At 36.2% G+C, this 20,884-nt stretch overlaps 1 protein-coding gene across 2 annotated transcripts in view; it reads right to left on the bottom strand.

Annotated features, from left to right (window-relative positions):
- Positions 1-256: 256 nt before the first annotated feature.
- The window catches only part of TNIP3 (TNFAIP3 interacting protein 3), a 52,496-nt gene continuing 31,868 nt past the window's right edge, over positions 257-20,884 (bottom strand). For both annotated transcript variants that reach the window (XM_012530610.3, XM_071214897.1), the window contains exons 7-12: positions 18,852-18,971; positions 16,055-16,180; positions 12,865-12,915; positions 11,895-11,993; positions 8,945-9,005; positions 257-1,429 (exon numbers count right to left, since the gene is read on the bottom strand). In XM_012530610.3, the coding sequence (XP_012386064.3) occupies positions 1,398-1,429; positions 8,945-9,005; positions 11,895-11,993; positions 12,865-12,915; positions 16,055-16,180; positions 18,852-18,971 (489 nt within the window). In that variant the 3' untranslated portion in view covers positions 257-1,397. The remainder of the gene's footprint in view (positions 1,430-8,944; positions 9,006-11,894; positions 11,994-12,864; positions 12,916-16,054; positions 16,181-18,851; positions 18,972-20,884) is intronic.

Here is a 20,884-nt window from a genome sequence, read left to right as displayed (position 1 = left end):
TTAGCAGGATCCTTATTAAGTGGATGAACTCAAGTTTTTAAATCATGTAATCTTTGGACATTTGTCATGGCACTGTATAATTTAATTGCAATAAAAGTTGGATACATTCATTTTCCATGTTAATTAGTTTGAGAAGTTAAAGTTATGTTTTCCACTAATAATAATTTTCATCCATAGGAAGGAAAAACATAGATATAACCATCAAGTCAAATATCCCTGAAATAGTTTTTTAGGATATATAGACACAACAAAACCATCACCATCACATTAGGACTTTATTTTTCATAATCTGTTCTACCTGAAAATGATGTAGCCTCACAATTTCTCACCAATATATAGAAATGATCTGTTTAGTTTTAAGCTTACCATTTAAATAGTTTTAAGCTTACCATTTTATTCAGATTTTACCATTCATTTAATTTAAGAAAGTGGGTACCCCTTTTCAGTTCATCTTGCCGTTTCATTGAGGTCAACAGTGATAAACAAAGTCAAACAAATTGGCTTAAGAATTAAGCCCAGGGAAGCAGATGTGGCTGAACTGATAGAGCGTCCGCCTACCACATGGGAGGTCCAGGGTTCTATACCCAGGGCCTCCTTGACCCGTGTGATGAGCTGGCCCATGTGCAGTGCTGCCACGCGCAAGGAGTGTCCTGCCATGCAGGGGTGTCACCCGTGAAGGGAAGCTCCCTGTGCAAGGAATGTGCCCCATAAGGAGAGCCGCCCTCCGCAAGAAAAAAAAGAGCAGCCCGCCCAGAAGTGGCACCGCACACACGGAGAGCTGATGCAAGGTGATGCAACAAAACGAGACACAAATTCCTGGTGCCACTGACAAGAATACAAATGGACACAGAAGAACACACAGTGAATGGACACAGACAGCAGACAAAGGGCGGGTAGGGGAGAGAAATAAATAAAAATAAATCTTTAAAAAAAAATAAAAGAATTAAGCCCAGATTAAAAAAAATAGGAGCAATGTTAAAAATTTACAACAGCAGAAACTTCCCCCAGGGAATATATACGTATATATTTTAAATCAGCACACAATATCATTGCATGAAATGTGGAGTTGCTTAAATTATGGCATCCTCTTTGTAAATCCAACAGCAATATGCTGACGAGGGTTTCAAGGAATGGCATACAATCCATGTGCCAAGTCTCATTTCTAGGAAACTGGAAGCTGTTGTGTTTGGTTGGCTCTTCAGGCTGGATCAGGATCTCAGCTGTCAGGAGTCTTTTCCTCTATCTGTGCCAAAGGGAAACATTTCCAGGCACAAATAATGGAGTAGATGCTGTGCAGTTGTGGCAGAAACCAGCCACAGTAAAGATTTTTTTTTTAAAAGCGGGCCCATCGCCAAGCTCCGTCTGTGCCCATTGTGCTTCTCCGCTGGTATATACTTCTACTGATTGACTTTCCTTTCAGAGGAGAAACCTATGGAAAAAAGGAGGAAAATGTTTCAGATTTAAAATTTAAAATTAATTTCTCTTCTGACTTAGGGCTAACGTAAACCTTTAGGATGGCACAAAACAAAAAACAGAACAAAACAAAGCCTTTATTCCTGAGTTCCCCCCAAGTTTACACTGAGAAACAAAGAGGTGGGAAATGGAGGGTTATTATTTTAAGCACTGACATATGCTTACCATTTTGTGAAATCAATCGTGGCCTAGTTCTAATGGTGCCTGAAGAGAAATGTTCTATAAGACTTCTCATTCTTGCTGGCTTACAGTGGCTCAGGCATTTGCTTATGAAAGTAAGCCATATGCATTGCTATTAGATTCAGTAAAACTTACCTGACAGAAAGGTAACTTGACAAATAAACTGTCTTTTAAAACAGAGTGCTGTGTACATCATTGTTGAAGTCATAGAAAAGATCACAGTTCTTAAAATGTGATAATGTTTTTTGAAGACCAATATTAAAAATTTGGTGTATTTTAGTAAGACTAGGATAGAATGACATCTATCTACTTATGACAAAAGAAAAAATTATACAAATGCCAAGAACTGGTGTTTCCCTTATTTATGGTAACTTAAAATATATTAAGTGTTCTATACTTGCTTCCTTGCATTTGGTATATTAAAAACATGGTAAATTAATGTTTTGGTAATAAAAAAGCAAACAGAAAAATAGTAAGTTACTTTCCACGCATAAAAAATGTGCACCTGAGAACTGTGGTCGTTACATTAAAAAGATAACTATTACGTTGAGAGCGCAAGAGGCATAATGCAGTGAGTTAACCAATCCAAGGTTTAGAGTTAATCCATTAATGCTAACTATCCTTAGGTAGCTTTATTTTAAAACCAATTCCTTTTTTTCTAACATTCTTGTGAATGAATGAAGTAAATATAGAAGCAAGTGTCATTATCCCCATGTTTTATTTTATTTTATTTTTTTATCTCCACGTTTTAGAGGAAGAGGCAGTGCCCATGAGGTAACTTGGGGCAGAATGGAAATCTGAACAAAAGCCCGCATAGGTCTTCAATTACCTTGAAACATGGGGAGAGTTTCCCCACACAGTAAAGTGGGAGGAGAGATGCCACAAGGCAATCATGGAGTCCTCAGTGCCGGAAAGGGCCAGGTTTGTCTTATTGGCTGATGAAGAACTCTGTTCACTAATTGTGTGCCTGGTGAGTTATTCACTAATTGTAGCTATTATACACTATGCTTTTATGTTCACAAGAGTTCAAGTTAAATAGTATGATGCTGAAGTGATCTGAATATGTCTCACAGACCTTGGAAGCAGAGGCCATCTCTTGACTTCTCATCAAGGATCAGCTGAATCTGAAGCTTAACTGAAATTAGGAGGGAAGAATGCCTCTGCTGCAGGGTGGCTAAAGGGATTGTGTGAATCTGCTCTTACATGCCCACCAACCTCTAAGAATGTGGTTGCTTAGGCAGGAACAGTGAGGAAACCTAGGTAGATGAATGTTCTTCCCAGTTGGTATGCATATAAAATATACACCTTACTTTCCTGCCCTACAGGTTTTATCTGACATATATGAGAATTATTGCAATTTTATTTTACCTAGTGGAATTGTGACTATTCTAGGCTTATTATGTGCATTTTTCAAATCTAAACTCTCTCTCTCTCTCTCTATATATATATATATATACACACATACATATATATATGTTTATCATTGGGTTATAAATCCACAATCAAATAGAAATACACTTACCACTTGTATCTTTCTGTACATATAAATATATTTTTATATTATTTAATACTTCCTTAGCAAAATCACTGAATTTATGATTATAATTCTCTACTCTTTTTTAAAAATCTAGGAATAGGCATAAAGTTATTTGTCTATATTTTTGTTAATTTTTAGAATTAACCAATCACTGCTAAATTAACAAAGAAATGTATTTCATGAAGGAAAAATATTCTTAATACTTTATCCATATGTATCAAAAGTTACACTAAGTATATTTTTTAGGTTTCCTCTGTTTCTTATGTCTATTAAGCAGTTTTTACTATTTACACTGGTTCCTTTACCTCTTCATATGACCAGGAACTGAAAATCAACCACCATTCCAGCCATTTTGCTAACATAAATTTATCTGGAATGACGAGATAAAAGACAGTTGTGAAAAGGTACAAACTTAGAAAGAATCTAGCTTTCAGGTCAGTACCATAAGAATTTATTTGCCTGAAATACATTCCAACTGTGATACTTATATTTTTCTTGATATACAGCATAGAATTGTCCATATTGCTTACTAGTTATGAATGTGGGCTTTGCAGTCAAACTGCCTGGGTTGTCTATATCCTGCCCAATGACTAGCTGTGTGAACTTGGACAAGTTGCATTATCTCTCTGTGCCTCAGTTTTCCTCATTTATAAAATAAGGACAAGAGCAATACTCATTCCAAAGGATTCTCATAAGGTTTTGATGAGGTAATATGTATAAAGCACCTAAAATAGTTTCCAGTGCATAATTAGTACTGTTAATTAGTTATTTTTAGGCATTCATAAATATTTTGGCTTTGATCTTCTATATTATAAAGAATTATGTTTGTTCAAAACATAGTTCATATGTCTGCATTTCATGCCTTTCCAAATATGCAAGAATTGAGCTCCAGCTCATTAGATAAAGTTCAACTCAGCACTATATGAAAACTTTGGAAATGTACAGAAGTGAGTTGCATGCAAAATAATCAGAAAACATAGCTTTTTGACATTTTAGAAAGGAAGAAACAACATCTTTTCAAGGTTATAATAACTTCTGTAGCAGTGTGATATGGTTATGAATTCCAAAAATAGATATTGGACTATGTTTGTAATCTGGTCTGTACCTGGGCATGATTAAGTTATGATTAGGATTTTGATTAGGCCATGTCATTAGGGTGTTGAGTCCCCACACCTTGGTGGGTGGGGACTCAAAAGACATGGCTAAGGACAGATTTGAAGGTTTTTGATGTTGGAGTTTTGATGTTGGAGTTTGATGCTGAAGCCATAAGCTGGAGCCTTGGGAGTAAGTTCACAGAGGAAAGAGAAGCAGCCCCAGAAAGAGGAAATCTGAACCCAGATTGAAGCAAGACCCTGGAAGGAAGGAACACAGGAAACCTGAACCCTCGCAGCTGTCGGCATCCATCTTGCTCCAACATGTGAAAATAGACTTTGATGAGGGAAGTAACTTATGCTTTATGGCCTGGTATCTGTAAGCTCCTAGCCCAAATAAATACCCTTTATAAAAACCAACCAATTTCTGGTATTTTGCATCAGCACCCCTTTGGCTAATACAACTTCTATGTGATAGTTGTTCTAGAAACATGTAAGTCATTTACATCTCTTTCTGATAATATGATACAAGATTAAAATGCTCTTGGTAAAATTACATTTCTAAACAGAAATTATAACCTATTAACATCTGTGGATTTCAATGTATTAAAAATGCCTTTTTCAATGCTATGCAGAGAGAAAGCCAAGTAAGTCTCAAATGCTTTGAAATATTCATTTAAATCTTTAATTTTTAAAAGAACAGTTGATTTTCAATGCATGCTCAAAATATTCTAAAATAGCCATGGTCATTAAATTACAGGAAAGCTGAAAATTAGTTGACCTGAAGACTGCTTGATGTCGTACTGCCACCTTCAGACCTTAACCAGAGGGCCCTTCAGTAGGCCACTGTACTGTAGAGGACACAGCTCTCACCCCCCTCCAGGCATGCCCCTCTGTATTTGTATTTGTATTCTTGGCCCAGGCCTGGGGGATGTTAGAGGAGGGTCTGGTGATTTTTTCAACTTTAATCACCGATTACCTTCTATATTGTTTAAAATCCAACAAAACTGCTTCATTTAATGTGTAGACAGCAGAACTCCTGTTTTAGGTTAAATCATCATAAGAAGAATAATTATAAGGGAAGATAGTAGGATAAGAAAATAAATGTGCCGGGAAACGGATGTGGCTCAACCAATTGGGCCCCTGTCTACCACAAAGGAGGTCAGGGTTCGATCCCCAGGGCTTCCTGGTGAGAGGAAGCTGGCCCAAGTGGCCCCAGTGGCAAGCTTGCCCATGCAGAGTGCTGGCCCCCTAGGGAATGTGGCCCCATGCAATAGTGCCACCGTGTGTGAGAATGTCGCCCCCCCGCAGGAAAGCCGCCCCCACACAGGAGGGCTGGCTGACACAGAGAGCTGGTGCAGCAAGTTGACACAACAAGAGACATAGAGGAGAAAAAATAAGAAGACATAGCAGAACAGGGAGTTGAGGTGGCGCAAGGGAGTAATCACCTCTCTCCCACTCTGGAAGGTCCCAGGATCGCTTCCCAGAGCCACCTAATGAGAATATGAGCAGACACAGAAGAACACACAGCAAATGGACACAGAGAGCAGACAACAGAGAGAACAGGGGAAATGGGGGTGGGGGACAGGAATAAATTAAAAAAAATATTCCAAGGGAAAAAATACATATAATGTGACACAGGTTAGATAATAAACTTGTCAGGAGACAGAGAATTAACAGAAATGCAGAGAATTAATGGAACTGGAGAACTGGGACAATCTATAAAGCACAGCATGCTGATTAATATTAGTTAAAACATCCACACTTCTAAAAAGGTACCTTCTTTTACAAACAAGGAAAATGTTTGTTTGAATTGATCATGGCAGTAAATCTTACAGAATTTTAAAGAAACAATTTATATTTATAAATTATTACGGACAGAGTAATTTTTCCCACCTTTTCTCCTTTCATTATTTGAGTTTTAGTATTTCCAGTGAAAACATGGAGTTTACTGACTAGCAGGATATCTCGAATAGTGGAGGATAAATGTACAAGTCATACAATACAATGACTACTATCATGATAAAAATGTCTGTGTAATCAAAAGATTTCTAAACATGTAACTCCTTAATAATCAATACCACAAGATTATTTTACAAGAATTCTGAGCAATCGGGCTGGACCTACAGATCAAATGGAGCTTTCCAATTTAAATGAAACAAAAAAGAGCAAATGTTTTAAATTCTTCAATTTTGAATTAAACTATGTAATTAAGTAATGGCACATGAGAGATTTGTGACACGGGTGATTTCAGAGCTCCTTCCAATTCTTATGACCTGTCTTGAGCTTTGAAATAGCATCAGCTTAAGAAGCTAGAAGAAGGTTTTAGGAATCCCCAACAGGTAGATTTTTGAGTCAGGAATTTCTTTCTCTGGTGTTCCACAAAGCCATGACCAGCTCTCTTCACTGTTGCAGAAAAGCCACAGTCAGCTGCAGGGCTGTGTTGGTATGGAGGAAGACAGGTTTAAATGGTGGCATGCCCCTGTGAGGTTCCACTTGGGTTGTCCAAGCACAGATTTGTTTATTCTGTATTTATTATATACTTACTCTTAACAGTAAGAGTAAGTCTATACCTGTTTAAATGTCCAATGAGTAGCATAGATAATATATGCTGTGAGTTCATAGAAAGGAGAAATTGTCGAGTGTTAGAAACTAGTCTCCTAGACATGTTATTATCCCTGTTAATGTCCCCACCCTCATTTTGACATCTATAATTTTAGTAAGTTTTAATATAGTGAGAGGGGAAGGTCGGCAGGGGCACTGTAGCATATGGTCCAAAGCGCAGTTTTAGAATCCTATGCATCTGGTTTCTAATCCCAGTGTTAAATCTGTGCAGTTTGGGCATGTTACTTAAATTCTCCAAGCCTCAGTTTTCTCATCTGTAGCATGATATTATAATAAAACCTTCTATAAGCATTGTTGCAAAGATGAAAATGTATAATGTATTTAAAATAGGTCAGAACATAATAGAGACTTCTTTCTCATTGTATTTTTACATCTGTACATATAGTCACATGATATGTTCATACATCTAAAAGCTCATATTTCTTCCCAAGCAGACAAAACCCGGTAGGTCTCATATACTGACAATAACTCATCTTAATGTATTTGCTTTAATTTCTGAAGGTCATCACAACTCATTTTCATCTTATATAATTATTAGATTCTATTACATTGGTCCATGAAAAATCCAATAGTGATTCCTAAATGGCCTTAGGATATTACTAAATTCTCTACTGAGAAACAGTATTTTCTAATGATTAAACTACAACTCAGGGAGAAATATTCATTCCAGGCCAATTAGAAATGGAAAATTATAATTGGGTGTCAATTCAGCTATTATACAACGGTGGATTTCAGAAACACAGGCATTATGCATCAGTTGTTATTGTTAACAGCATGCCTTTCTAATGAAAGCTCCTCATTGTAACCTAAGAACTTCATGAAAACCAACGATTGTAGCTGTAGTAGGAAGAAAAGAAAAAGAAAGCCTTATCATTTTCTGGTAAATACCTGGATGTTTTATTATAGATTTTTTACTTTTTAAAATTTCTTCTTTATGATGTTACCATAAGTCATGGCCTTTGCACTTCTGGAACTGCTGTGTACAGCTGTCTAGGTTGTGCATTGCACAACTTCAGGAGGCTACTTTTACATAGGCTATTATAAAGAGTCTCTTGGATGTATGAAATTCATAACCCACAAAACTATATGTGATAGTCCTACTATCCACTCCATACTTCCACTCCATAATAAATTCCTTGTACTAAAAACTAAATTTCTGTTATCTCAATTCTGCATTAAATGAGATCAAATTTCAAGTATGGCTTTAAATCAGATTATCTATCATCTTCAGCATTTCTAGATGGATTCAAATCTCTAGATATTAACTAGTTAGTGTCAAAGGTCTATGTCATATGAGATTTTAAATATGTAGCAGACGTTCTTGATTTTTGATTATATATGATGAGAATACAAGTGGGATTATGATTATAGTCCAATTTATACAGCCCATTCCTGGGTGGCCTTATACTATTGAAATAAGCAGTAGAATGTGTAACAGATTCTGGAAAGATGCAGGAGATGGGTAAACCATTGAAAAATTAGAAAGTCCTCTTCATTGTGGATACTTTTAAGGTGACTTTAGATTTTCTGAGCAAATCAAGGTGGGAGCTGTGGGCAACCCTGGCCTAAGCTAAGAACACAGCCTTGGAGTCTGACGTTTAGTCATTAGGAAATAGTTCTGAGCCCCTGATTTCCTCTGTCTGTCTTCCAGTGACATTTAAAACATCTGTCTAGCAAACTCAGCGTGGAATATGGACATGGATCTGTCCTTTGTAGTAGAATCCCAGAGCTTTGTTGTTCTTATTATAATACAGCTCTGCTAAAGTTGTCATTTCTAACCCCAGATGGAATACTGACTTTGAGACTGGAATAGGAACAGAAGCCAGAATCAAGATTCATGCCTTTCTGCATCTGAACATTTTCTCTTTCTGAAGAAGTTCAATTTAACCCCAGGTGCACCAAATTAGAGTTGTGTATGCACCACAACTTTATAGTAAGTCCTCACTGAGTACGAATGAATGTCTGTTGAGTAAACATCCCAAAGAGATCCCATTAAAATGTAAACATGAAAGAATGTTCAATACAGCTGTGGTCTTACCATTTGCCTTCTGTTGCACATCTGGCGGAAACTGGTCAGGAGCATACCACTGATAGTCTGGCTGTGTGGAACAATAAAACATTATCATAGCAATATGGACTTCAAACAAAACATAGTGACATGTTAAAAATATAATTATATGATGTGGCTTTTATTACGGAGGCAACACAAAAGTAATTTCTATCCAAACCTGTTGCCAATTTTGCTCATCCCTCTGACCTTTCTCATACTACTACCATCTCCCCCTGCCCTTCTCCCAAATCCACCCTGTGTTTGGCTAGAATTTCTACTTCTTTGGTGTTGTGGCATGTTTCCTTTTTTTTTTCCTTCCCCAAAACAGATGTGTTTTGGATATCTGCAGAAGTATAAACACTTTTGTAAAACTTGCTATAGCCCATAAATAAAACAAAACAATTTACCATCAACAAATAATTCTTTTAAAACCTTCACACTGGAGGCAATGGGAAGGACAGGAAAACAATACAGGCTCTATGTTTTTGAGCATTAAAGGTAGAAATCTAAGCCAATAAATGGGGACATGGTATAGAGTGGTTCAGAATGGTGGAGAAGGACAAATCTTTCCATTTATACTGTTTTTTTTTGGTAGAAGAATTCTCTAAGTTGCTAGTGAGCCAGTGATTTTCCGGAGTAAGAAGAGGGTAAAACTTAAGGAAAATCTCTTGGGATTTTCTTCAATTAAGAACAGCTAGATAATTAATATCAGGGAACATGTCAAACAAATTACACTGAATAAATAATAAACTGTAGACCTGAATTATCAAGCTACAGTTCCAAAGCCAATAGCTTTGTGTTGAAACACTTGGATTGATGGAGGAATCTTAGCTTTACCTGTCCACAAAGTTGGTCTATCTCCCTGCTCCAAATCCTGCCCACACTCCCGCTCCTAGTCTCTCCCCCCAACCCCCACATTTTGTTCTATTACTCAATTACCTCCTGAAAATAACTCAGGAAAATTTCTCTAACAATGAGCCAATAGGGAGCTTTTAAGGGGCTGCCAGACCACTAAAAGTAGCCTAAAAATTCAATTACCTGACAGGTCACTGAAAAATACTGCATTTAGTATAGTCTGACCTCACTTTACCCCATTCTAACACCTAGACTTCTGGCTCCTTTTGGTCCACGAAAAAGCTAAAAGAGGAAATGAGATCACCTCTGTTTTTCATCTTCTCATTTATTTTTAGATGTCTCAAATAACACAGAATATAAGTGATGTGAGCCTCAGTTTAATATTCCAGGAGAGTTGCCAAAATAAGGTAAATACACTGTAATTTTACAAATATGGTTGTATGTGATTTAATTCAAGTTTAGATATACATATGAAACAATTTTTTTTTTCCAATTAACTCTAAGAGTCTTTCCAAAAAAATTCTATTTTTATACTGAGATTTCGTTTAACCAAATTCTGTTTGAAAATGTAGGCCATTCATTATACATGGCTTGGAATCCTTTTTCAAATCTAGACCTTTATTTGGTGATAATTTTTTGTGATCTGCATTGTTTTATTGCTTGTAATTGACAGAGAAAGTTTGATGAGCTACTATAATAGGTGAAGTCCTTCTATTTCCCCCCATAAATGGTTTGAAGAAAAGTCATTTTCACTCCTAAGTAAACTTGAATGACTGGTTTTATAGTTCACTGTTCATGAGAATATTTCTACCAACCCTCAAACTGCAGGAGCTAGCTAACTACTAAGTACATTTCTATCACTTCATGTTTCCTGCAATCTTACATGAACTCTACATTCCTGAAAAAATGAAAACATTTAAGGAAGGATATCTGTGTTTGGAGATTCCCAGAAATGTTTCTAGTAATGCTTGAAAAATAAGCAAAGAGGTAAAGAAAAAAAGAAAATGGGGGAGGGAGACGCAGACAGAAATAGCAAGGAAGCAAAACCGGAAAAGAACCACATTCTCAGCAGTATGCTCGTGTCACACCAGGGTCAAATAAAAGGTGCTTATTAAATTCTGACATCCTTCTACCACCCAAGAAGGCATTATCTCCTCCTTTGTGGCTCTGAGTCCCTCTCAGATACAAAGGTATGAGAGGGTTCAGGCAACAAAGAGATTCATGCTCTTCCTAAGTGAGCCACTAGGAAAATTCCAGTGAAAATCTCAGAGATTCTTTGCATAATTAGAAACACAGTTAATGAAAACCAAAGGGTATGGGGGAGTTGTCTGGGCAAAGTCCAAATGCAGAAAAATGCATAATTTTCTTTGTGGATAAAAGTTCTGTCTATGTAGGCAAAAAAAAAAAAAAAAAAAAGAAAAAGAGACAAGCATGCAGATCAGAGGAGGAGGGTGAGTGGAATACTGCTATTGAGAAGGAAGGAAGAAGGAAAGGCCTGACTTATTCAGGTTGCCTGTCCAAATCAATTCCACTCACAAATAATTACTGAACAGTTCATTTCATTTTGCCTGGGTAGACAGAGCCATGGAGAATAACTTAAATGGGTCACATTTTCTTGGATCCTTTAAAAAAATCCTTTCAATTGGAAACTGTCAAGAATTATTTTGCCCAGATGTAGCGAGAGCCATGGTAGGTCAATATAAGTTTACAACTGAAAAAGGCAGCATGGCAGTACCTCCCAGACTATTTTTCTATATCCGCTTTCCTTTTCTTTATATGTAAAAATGTCCTTTTGGTTAAGTCAGGTCTGCCATTAAAAATGACCCATATTTTATGTTACATTTTCAAGTGAGGAAATAGAGTTCAATTTGATATCTTTCAATTATTTTATTCATATCTTTGTGTCCTGTGGACACAGTGTCCCAAAGATAATTGTAGTGTGCATTGATTACTGTCACTTTATGAATCAGAGGTTGAGATAAAATAGAGACTCTTTCTGTAGACAATGTTATGTGCCCAAATTCCAGAGATGGACAGATGTCTAACAAAAGAAAATACTAAGCACTTGTTTGTAGGAACTTACTGGGTGCTTCTGTTGATCCTGCACAGCCCCAGGGCCTGTTGGTGTCCATGGATCTGGATGGTGGTAAACCAAGCCACAGTGGCAGGTTGGGAAATGCATCTGAGGAGAACAAAGCTGTTGGTTCACTGGACGTGGGTGAAATTGGGACGTCATGCTGCCACTTGCTTATATAACAACAAGGTTTGGTTTAAATCTTAGAATAAACCTGGCATAATTCTAATTCAGAAGAGTAAGTGTGTCAGTATAGAGTCAGGACTGATGCTGATGAGGCTTGCAGGCCAAACTATACCTATTTTTCCATTTTGAAGAAAGTAGAAGAAAGATATATGGAGTTAGCTTTATATTTACTAGTTGTCTTGACAGAGGGTACTCATTTAAGAACTATCCAACAAGCCATAAAATAAGTTTTCTTAAATTGGCAGCTAGCCTCCTGCAGCATAACTAAAGTCCAGGGAGGAAATTGGGAATTAAAAGAAATAATCTTCATTCTTTAAGGCCACTAGGAGTACCAATGGGATGGAATGCTTTGTTGTCCAAGAAGATAATTTATTTTTTCAAAAGAGGCAAGATACTTCAATGTAATTTTCCATTGTTAAATTGTGTAAGCTACTGCAAGAGATAGCAAGGAACTGAATTTCCCAGGTGTTTATGGTTCTATGAAGAAGTCTTCATCTGAGTGAGTACACACCAAGGTCTGTGCTACTGGTAACATGCACTGCAAACCATGTGTTTTTCATGAGTGTGAGAGTTGAGAGGCCTTGGCGGTTCCTAAGCACTATCTGTGCACTGATGTTATAGTAGATAATGAAAAGCATGGCTTGTTCCAGGCCATCCATAGCAGAGCTTGATCATGCCTTTTATTGAGACCTTGAGGAACTGCTGTACATGAGAAGATGCATGAGCGAAGCTTAAAGTTGCCATCTCAACTATGACAAGAAGGAGTGGTGAATCTAGGTAAGGATCAGCATACCTTTTTAAATTGCTTTTCTAGTTTGTCTTTCTCCACTTGGCAAGCTTTTATCTGTGGACAAAACAAAGGCATTTACTTATCAAAAAGAGTTCAAATCATTAGTTTCAAGGGTACTCTTACCCCAACTGTCAACAATCTTACTCTGGAGCCTGGAAGTATGGGGGGGTGGGGAGGGAGAAGGGGGGGAAGCAGGAAGGGGAAGCACTGATAGTGGTAATACCACTGAAAACAGGCACATGCTGTTTTTTCCAGACCTCACTGATTCTATATTGAAATGGATAGTTCTAAGTTGTTATTCCAATTTGGTGAGGTCATTATAATTTTTTCAGTTTTGGGTTGATCTATTTAGATTTATTTGTATATATAAATATAGATATAAATATAGACATAAAAACATCTTCCTTTGCTTTCTGAATGAAATTGGAATTGGTAAGCCTGACATCAAAGGCTTCCACAATACATCTTAGAAGTTGTATATGTTTGTAATATATTTCAGACACTGATTTAAGTGTGTTACTATAATAATTCATCGAATCCTCCTAACACCTTATTTGATATTATTATTATTACCATTTTACGAATGAAGACACTAAGATGTGGAGGTCTGAGTAATTTGTGCAAGGCCACTCTGCTAGGCTTTGCGACTTCTTGCCATTTGAGGCCCAACCTCTTCTCACATACCTTGGGTTCCCCCCACACCTGACACACCTGGAGAGAGATTGGTTCTTCTCCGATTGCCTAGTCATGCTATATCATCCCTTCATCCCGTGTTCCTCATCCCTGAGAGGAATGGTGAGATATCCCCTCCTTTATAATGCCTTTCCAGTCCCACCCATAGAATTGGTCTCTTTCTTCAGTCCTCCCATTTAGCATTGTGTATTACTACGTGACTATTTGTGGTCCTATGCGCGCTATGTATATGTCTCCCTAACTGCATTGTAAGCCCTTGAATAGCAAGGACCAGTCTTGCAGGCACACCTAACAGAGTGCATTGCCAAAAGTAAGCCTCAAAATTAGATGATAAGAACTGAAAGTAGCATCCTAATTAGATAGCTAAATGAAACAATTAAAAATGCTCCCTTACAATAAAACAAAATAATTTATTATTATACCTGTGAGTTGTGACCTGAGCTAGATTCTTTTAGAGATTTTTTCCCCCCACCAAATACTGAGAATAACTTTGTGAGATCATGAGGTAGGTACCATTATCTACATTTTACAGGTCAGTAAACTGAGGGAGGTTAAGTAAATTATTTTTAAAGACATAAAGGTTTTAGAATTATAAGAAACATTTTAGGGATCTGCTGGACCAGATTTGTCATTTTATAGACAAAGAAAGGGAAGCATAGAAATTTGAGGAACTTGCTCAAAGTCACCACCTACTGATGACTGAACACCTGATCTTTTACTACTGAGTCCCTCCTACCCCTAAGTACTTCAAGTCTCTTTCACTTCCCATGCTTCCTATGTTTACCAGTGTCCTTAGCTTAAAAAGTCTTCAGTGATAGAATGAATAAACTCTGTTAGGTAAGCAAGTAGTACAGGACTGATCTGACCTAAAAACTTCTTTTAGAACCCATTTGAACAACATAATATGCTATTCAAATAATGTAATGTCAGTTCTTTTTGTTATATCATAGTATTTAATCTGCTGTTGGTACATTTAACGTAGAATGTTATGCCATCTGCATAAAACAAATTTTGTGAATTTGTACCATCTTGTTACCAAAGTGAATGAGACCTTTGAAAAATAAATGAGTGGACTATCATTTAGCTTAAAGAAGAAATTTTGATAGTTTTAAGATAACCAGTTTTACTTGTCACTTTGTTAATAAGCATAATTATACCCTAATGTACTTGGGCAATACATTTATTTTGGGGACATCAATAAAAATTACTTTAAAAATGACACAGGAATGAAAATTACATGGGAATTATGGTTCTTTAAGTTAAGTAGATGGATATATATTCCTAATCAACTGAAACATCTGGAATGGCAATGACAATCTTGGACACTAGTAAATCTCTAATCTGAACTGAATATAATAGGGTGGTAAAATTAAAATTTGACAGGAAGTGAAATAATTTATAGTGACAACTGAAAAGAAATTAAGGCAGCTCTGCACGTAAGAAATAAAAATTGTGAGAGTAATTTGCTCGCCAAGAGTCATCAGCCCATTTTCTCATCCATTGTTGTATAATGTATGAATTACTTTTAGAAAATTATTAAATTATATTTTACCACTATTTTATTCCTTACTATTTCTTAGAGAGGAAATTGCTCAGCTAAAAAGTTTTTCCATGCAAAATTATGAATTTTAAGTTGATCCTTGAAAAAAATGTCAAATTAAATCTATAATTTACTTAGTAATAGGAAGATGAGGTTGACTAATGGTTTAAATTTTCTTCTATGACTAAGAAGCTTGAAGTAACATATCTGCCACAACAAGTCTCACAATAATTTCTTATTTTTTGAAAAGCACTGCATAATTTTGCATATAAAATTTTTGTGGTTTGATATTCTTAAACTAAAATTGTGTTAGCTACAATTTCCTTTATTAATATCAATATCCATCATGGAAAGTTCCTGAATCTACTTTTAATATACCACATTACACTTAATTGTAATTTGTTTACATTTAATATACCCTATTCCAATCCACTGGTTAATATTATCTGGTTTTCTTGAGAGTGTTCCAACTCCATTAAATCTGTGAACCCACCAAACGAAATTCTTGATTTCACAGGGCATATAAATGGAATTTAGATATATTTATGTTTTCAGATGACAAGAACATTCCAACATAGCATTTCAAAGAAAAAGACAAGAAGTTAGGAACCACTTCAATGCACCAGAGTGTTTTGAGTTTGAATTTGAGTACTAGGTAGTTCAAATCCCAATCCACTAAGATAAATATTATGAGAAAAAAAATCAAAAGAAGTGGAATTTATAAAACCCTTTGGAATCCAATTTCTTGGGTAACTTCTTTATATACTTAAGTTAAAAGAAACCTCCAGTCATTTTCATCTCCTTACAACATTTTTGAGGAATGATTTCATTCCAGGTGCTAATCTCTCAAAAAATCCAATGTCAATTAACAGAATTCAAAATGTCTTGATTTTTTAAAAGTGAGAAAATAAAAATAAAATGCACATGTGCTGGCAAAGATTATTTTGTTTTGACTTATACCTGAGAATTCAGCCTGTTTAATTGTGATTGAGAAGTTTCATTAATTTTCTGCAGCTCCTCTTTCTCTTGATTAAGTCTTTCTCGGTCTGATCGCTCCTTTTTGAAGTCTTCTTCATATATTTGCACCTAGGAAATAATGATTTGCTGTTACTGTTAGCTTCCTTTTTTTCTTAAGCTATTACTAATGATTTCAGAAGGGAGGCAATCCAGCTAGGCCTTTGCAATCTGAGGCTTTCCTATCTTCCTTTCATGAATATTGCTTAAAGGTGGGACTCCATCCTGGTACATATGACTTTGATTTTATCTTTCACTTTGGTAAAGTGGCAGTTCTCAACTTTTTCCTCCTTGAACACGTATTAGAAATTCAGAACTATACTAATAACATAAGTGACGTGGGAATATTATTCTGCTGTACACTTCACTCCATTATTGGGATGAACCTCCTGCCTAGTGTTAAGTGTCACTGTTTTGGAACAAGTCCTCTATTCTCAATGCAAGGCTTTGAGGTATAAATACTGCTTTAAGTTCTTAAAAATGATTTTCTGATAATAACTATTAAATGAAACCACTGAATATTGACATACTGGAATTTGCAAATATAAATTATAAGTTGAGCACAAAATAGAAATGAAAGGCTGATGTGTGGGGAAAAATAAAACAGGTTTTAAAAGGTATTCTCCAGGGTTATCCAAAAATTTATAAATTTAGGGTATATAATACAATAAATATAGTAATATTTTTATAGCACACTTCTTGAGAGGTACTCCAAATATTCCAGAATAGTGATCAAATTAAAACAAAAAACAGATTTAATGATTATTGTTTTTAATTGGCATAGTGTTGACTGATGTATTGGAGAACAGCATGTGATGGAATGAAAACAAAAGAAGCTTAGAGAATAAAGCATTCCTCCCTTCAAGGCAAATGAATTCCTTTTAAGACCATACTTTAAATTATAAATTGCTCTTTATATTGAAACCAAGTAGCAAGATTTTTGCCTATATTAACACTAACGTACACTGCACCTTCACTACCAACAGTGCAACAAATTTTAACTAGAGGTTGATCAACTTTAGATCAATAAGAAAAAAACAAAACGTAATATGCAGGAGAGGAAGAAATTACATATTTTATATAGATCTAAATCCAGATATACATATTTTATTTTATAAGCCTTTAGTTAGAAGAAGTCTTGCAAGTCTGACATTTTGTTTTTTTGGATTGAGAATTGTGGTTCAGTTCCAGACAAAGTCAAACTAATGAGCTGTAAACAATTACTATAGGCATTTTAAATAGGACAAGCCCATCGGATCAGAACCCAGTACTCTTTATGAAACCCAACACTGATGGCAACATCATACATTTATTCAGGAGGGTCCAAGATTCTAACTCAGTTTCTTTGCGAGTTAAAATCCTTTAGTGTTTCACTTGGCACTTGATGACTTGATTATGGGAGTCTGATTAGAAATGTGATTAGAAAGTATATTCAGAGAGTCAGCCGTAGAACCATACACAAACTAAGGAGCTAGATTCTGGTCTAGCTTTGAGGATTACGAAAAAAGGATGCCTGTCATTGTCTGTATCCAAATATGTGCTGAACCATTACTGTAAACTCCATGTGTAAGAGTGACTCTCTTGCATGTGGTGTACCTTAAACAAGAACGCTGAAGATGATGACGCAAGTGTCTGAATACAAGTGGGTTTGCTTTTCAGAAGAATTCTGGCTAGTGCCAACAGTGATTTAGGCGTTGAGAATTTGTCAGAGCTTTGAAACTTTTGAAAGTCACCCCTATCTTCATGGGTTTATTCCTGAAGATCTATATCTGATCCTGAATGTTTTTATGGAGTTGATTATTTAAATTGGATTGACAGAAGAGAAAATCCAATTTACTACCAAGTTGTGTGAATTTTCTTAGGTCTATTTACATATGGATTATTTCCAATGAAGTTAATAATCATAAAGTAAGTAACAGCAATATCACAATTGCTCAGTTCTTCCATGTATTACATCAAGAATCCTTATAAGTGGCACTTGCTCAGTATAATAGAGTTAACAAATCATACCCAGGGGCATCGGGAAAAGAGAAACGATGTGTATGGGTAGTCTCTCAGCTAAACAAACTCCATCTGGGTGAACTAAATTTAGACCCAAATAATTTAGGCCATGCTATATCCCCATAGCCCTGTGTGCAGAAGCCATAGAGAGTGCATTCTTCACTCTTGCCATCCACTTGGCAACAGTGTGGTGAAGTTGGGTGAGTGGGAGGGGGAAGCTGCTGTTCATCAATAAATTGCTGTGCTAGTCATATGAGTAGCTGAGCAGACCTAGCTGTCAATGATTATAATCATTGCAGAGTATTCCTTGTATTAACTGCCCTTGTTGTTCAAGGACCTAGAGGCCAGCAGCTGCAGAATCACAGCCTGCTACTAGGACACCTACTTTTCTTTAAAAATGTCTAGAAAACAGGTTTTAAAAAAAATAATGTTTGCAAAATAAATCATGTCTACAGCACTAAGAGAATCTCCCAATAAGTTGAATTAGTACAGCCCTCTTTAACCTGGGTAATCTTGGGAAAGCAATTTAACCCATCAGAACCTCAATTCCTTTTTTCATTAAATGTGTGAGTTGAACAAGCTGATATATATTATCCCAGCAAGTTTTAAGATAAGATAATTCTGATTAAAATAAATGCAAAAGCCTTTGGTAAAACATTTTGAATAGCAAGGTATCCAAAAATGTCCAAGAATTAATGAGCCCTATGTTCTCCACATGATCATGCTACTTCCAACATCTCACCTGATGTTTGAGAACTTCCATTTGGGTTCTCATCTCCTCACAGTTGCATTTCATTTCAGACTTCCCCAAACAATCCTCAGAAAATGAAGGACACTCTATCTTCAAGGCATCCTGAAGAGCCTATAAGATAACACATAATGTTGATCTTAGATTTACCACAGCATATGAATTCCTCCCCAGTTGTTATAATACTATGTCACATTCACCAGCAAGGTAGTAGGATTTCATTTTTATTGGTGCCTCACATGACTGAATAATTTTCCTCTTTCTGATTTTATAGCATATATGCATTTTCTCAGAATCTCTATCATTAATCCATGATGATGTTATTTGGAAGGACTTTGATGTTGGATCTCCCCACCCACCTAACCACGAAAGGAAATCACATTTATAGGATTTCTCTGGGTTCTTCTTCAATCAAATGTATACTCCATCAATGATCCTCAAATTTTAGCAAGCATCTAAATCACTCGGAGAGCTAGAGAATATGTCCCATCCTTGAGCACTGCCCCCAGAGGATCTGCATCACTAGGTCTAGGGTAGAGCCTCATAATCTGCATGTCTAAAAATAAAAAAAAGGTGATGTTTCTGGCCCAGATAACATTTTAAGAAATATTCTGATATATACCCATGTGATGGACCTGCTAGGAAAGAGGAAAATTAAGAGAAATGTAAATCCATGCAGATTCCTAATCTAGATTTGTTTGATTTTATAATCTTCTCTGTCTTTCTTCAGCACACTGTGCTTCAGTGTAGACACAGTCATATTTATTCTCTATTATAGCACCCATTAACTCAGTAAAGGGCGGAGAGATTCTGCTTTCTTGACTTCCAGTGCAAATTGTACTTTCACCATAGGGTGAGCAGGGGAAGGATATAAGAAGTACTTCCATTTTCCAAGAAGATTATCATCCTTGTTCATTAGCCCATGATGTGTTTATATATACTATACTTTGTCAAATCATACAAAAGGAAGACCCGTTCATGATGTTGTGGAAGCAGAGAGATTCAATAATTGCATATGGAAGGCCAGAACGCAGTAATAATTTTGGGAAGGAAAAATTTATTAAAGACTGGCCAGGCTCAGGAACTCTTGCTGAAAACCCAGAGCCCCAGATACAATTTTTGGGTTCTTTTCATACAGAGGATGTAGGAATGAAGAGTCAAACGGTGCTTTGTATGAGTGCTAGATAAGCTTGGGTTAACACATATTTCTCACATTCCACGTAAGCTTGAATTAACATATTTAGTTTCCATTCCTCCTGAATATTCAAAGTCTGTAGAGCCTATATTGCTTAATTGGCTTTCCAGGACTGGAGTGGTTGGCATGGTTATGAAGGGCAGGGCTGCAGTTTTTTATTGTTTGATACACATAACCCAGGTTATGAAGAGACTCACAGCCCCCACCAATAGCTCATATCAATGATGAGTTCAATAAAATGGCTTCCCAAAATTGTGATAGAACACACCTCATCCTGGCTTCAGAGCCCACAATATGACTAATTATACATTATCAAATGAGCTGTCTGTACAAATAGAAAAGGTTTATATTCATAGTGCCATAAAGAATTCACTTCCTCAGTGAGTAGTTCTTTAGTAGCTTCACTGAGGACTATTTGATGACACTGTTAGTAACTCTCTCCTCCACATTACTATGTAGTGTGGTCATAAAAGTAGGAAAGGAAAAGCGTATTTCTAGACTTTAATATGTGTGGATATTCTAGAAATTTCCTAATAGAATGGCTTACAATTTACTAATACCATTGAACATGCCATGGCTATCATTTTTCAGCAAGATATAAGAGAAGCAAAGAACTTTTTCCCTCCAGGAAGAATTTATAGAAATGACAAAACTTTTATTTCTGCTTTGTTAGAATGTGTTGTTAAGCTACATGGCTCTTAGAAATGTGATAATGGTAAAGTTATTATATTTTTAAATATGATATTAGTAGGAAGAATCTAGGTGGGGTGAGCTGAATGATTAAAGACAGCATACTCTGATTCCAGTTTCTATACCTATGGATAGACTACTA

Source organism: Dasypus novemcinctus, chromosome 1, assembly GCF_030445035.2.
Source record: "Dasypus novemcinctus isolate mDasNov1 chromosome 1, mDasNov1.1.hap2, whole genome shotgun sequence".
Classification (NCBI taxonomy): domain Eukaryota; kingdom Metazoa; phylum Chordata; class Mammalia; order Cingulata; family Dasypodidae; genus Dasypus; species Dasypus novemcinctus.
The sequence above is the reverse complement of the archived record's forward strand: the minus strand, read 5'-3'. Positions and strand labels throughout refer to the sequence as shown.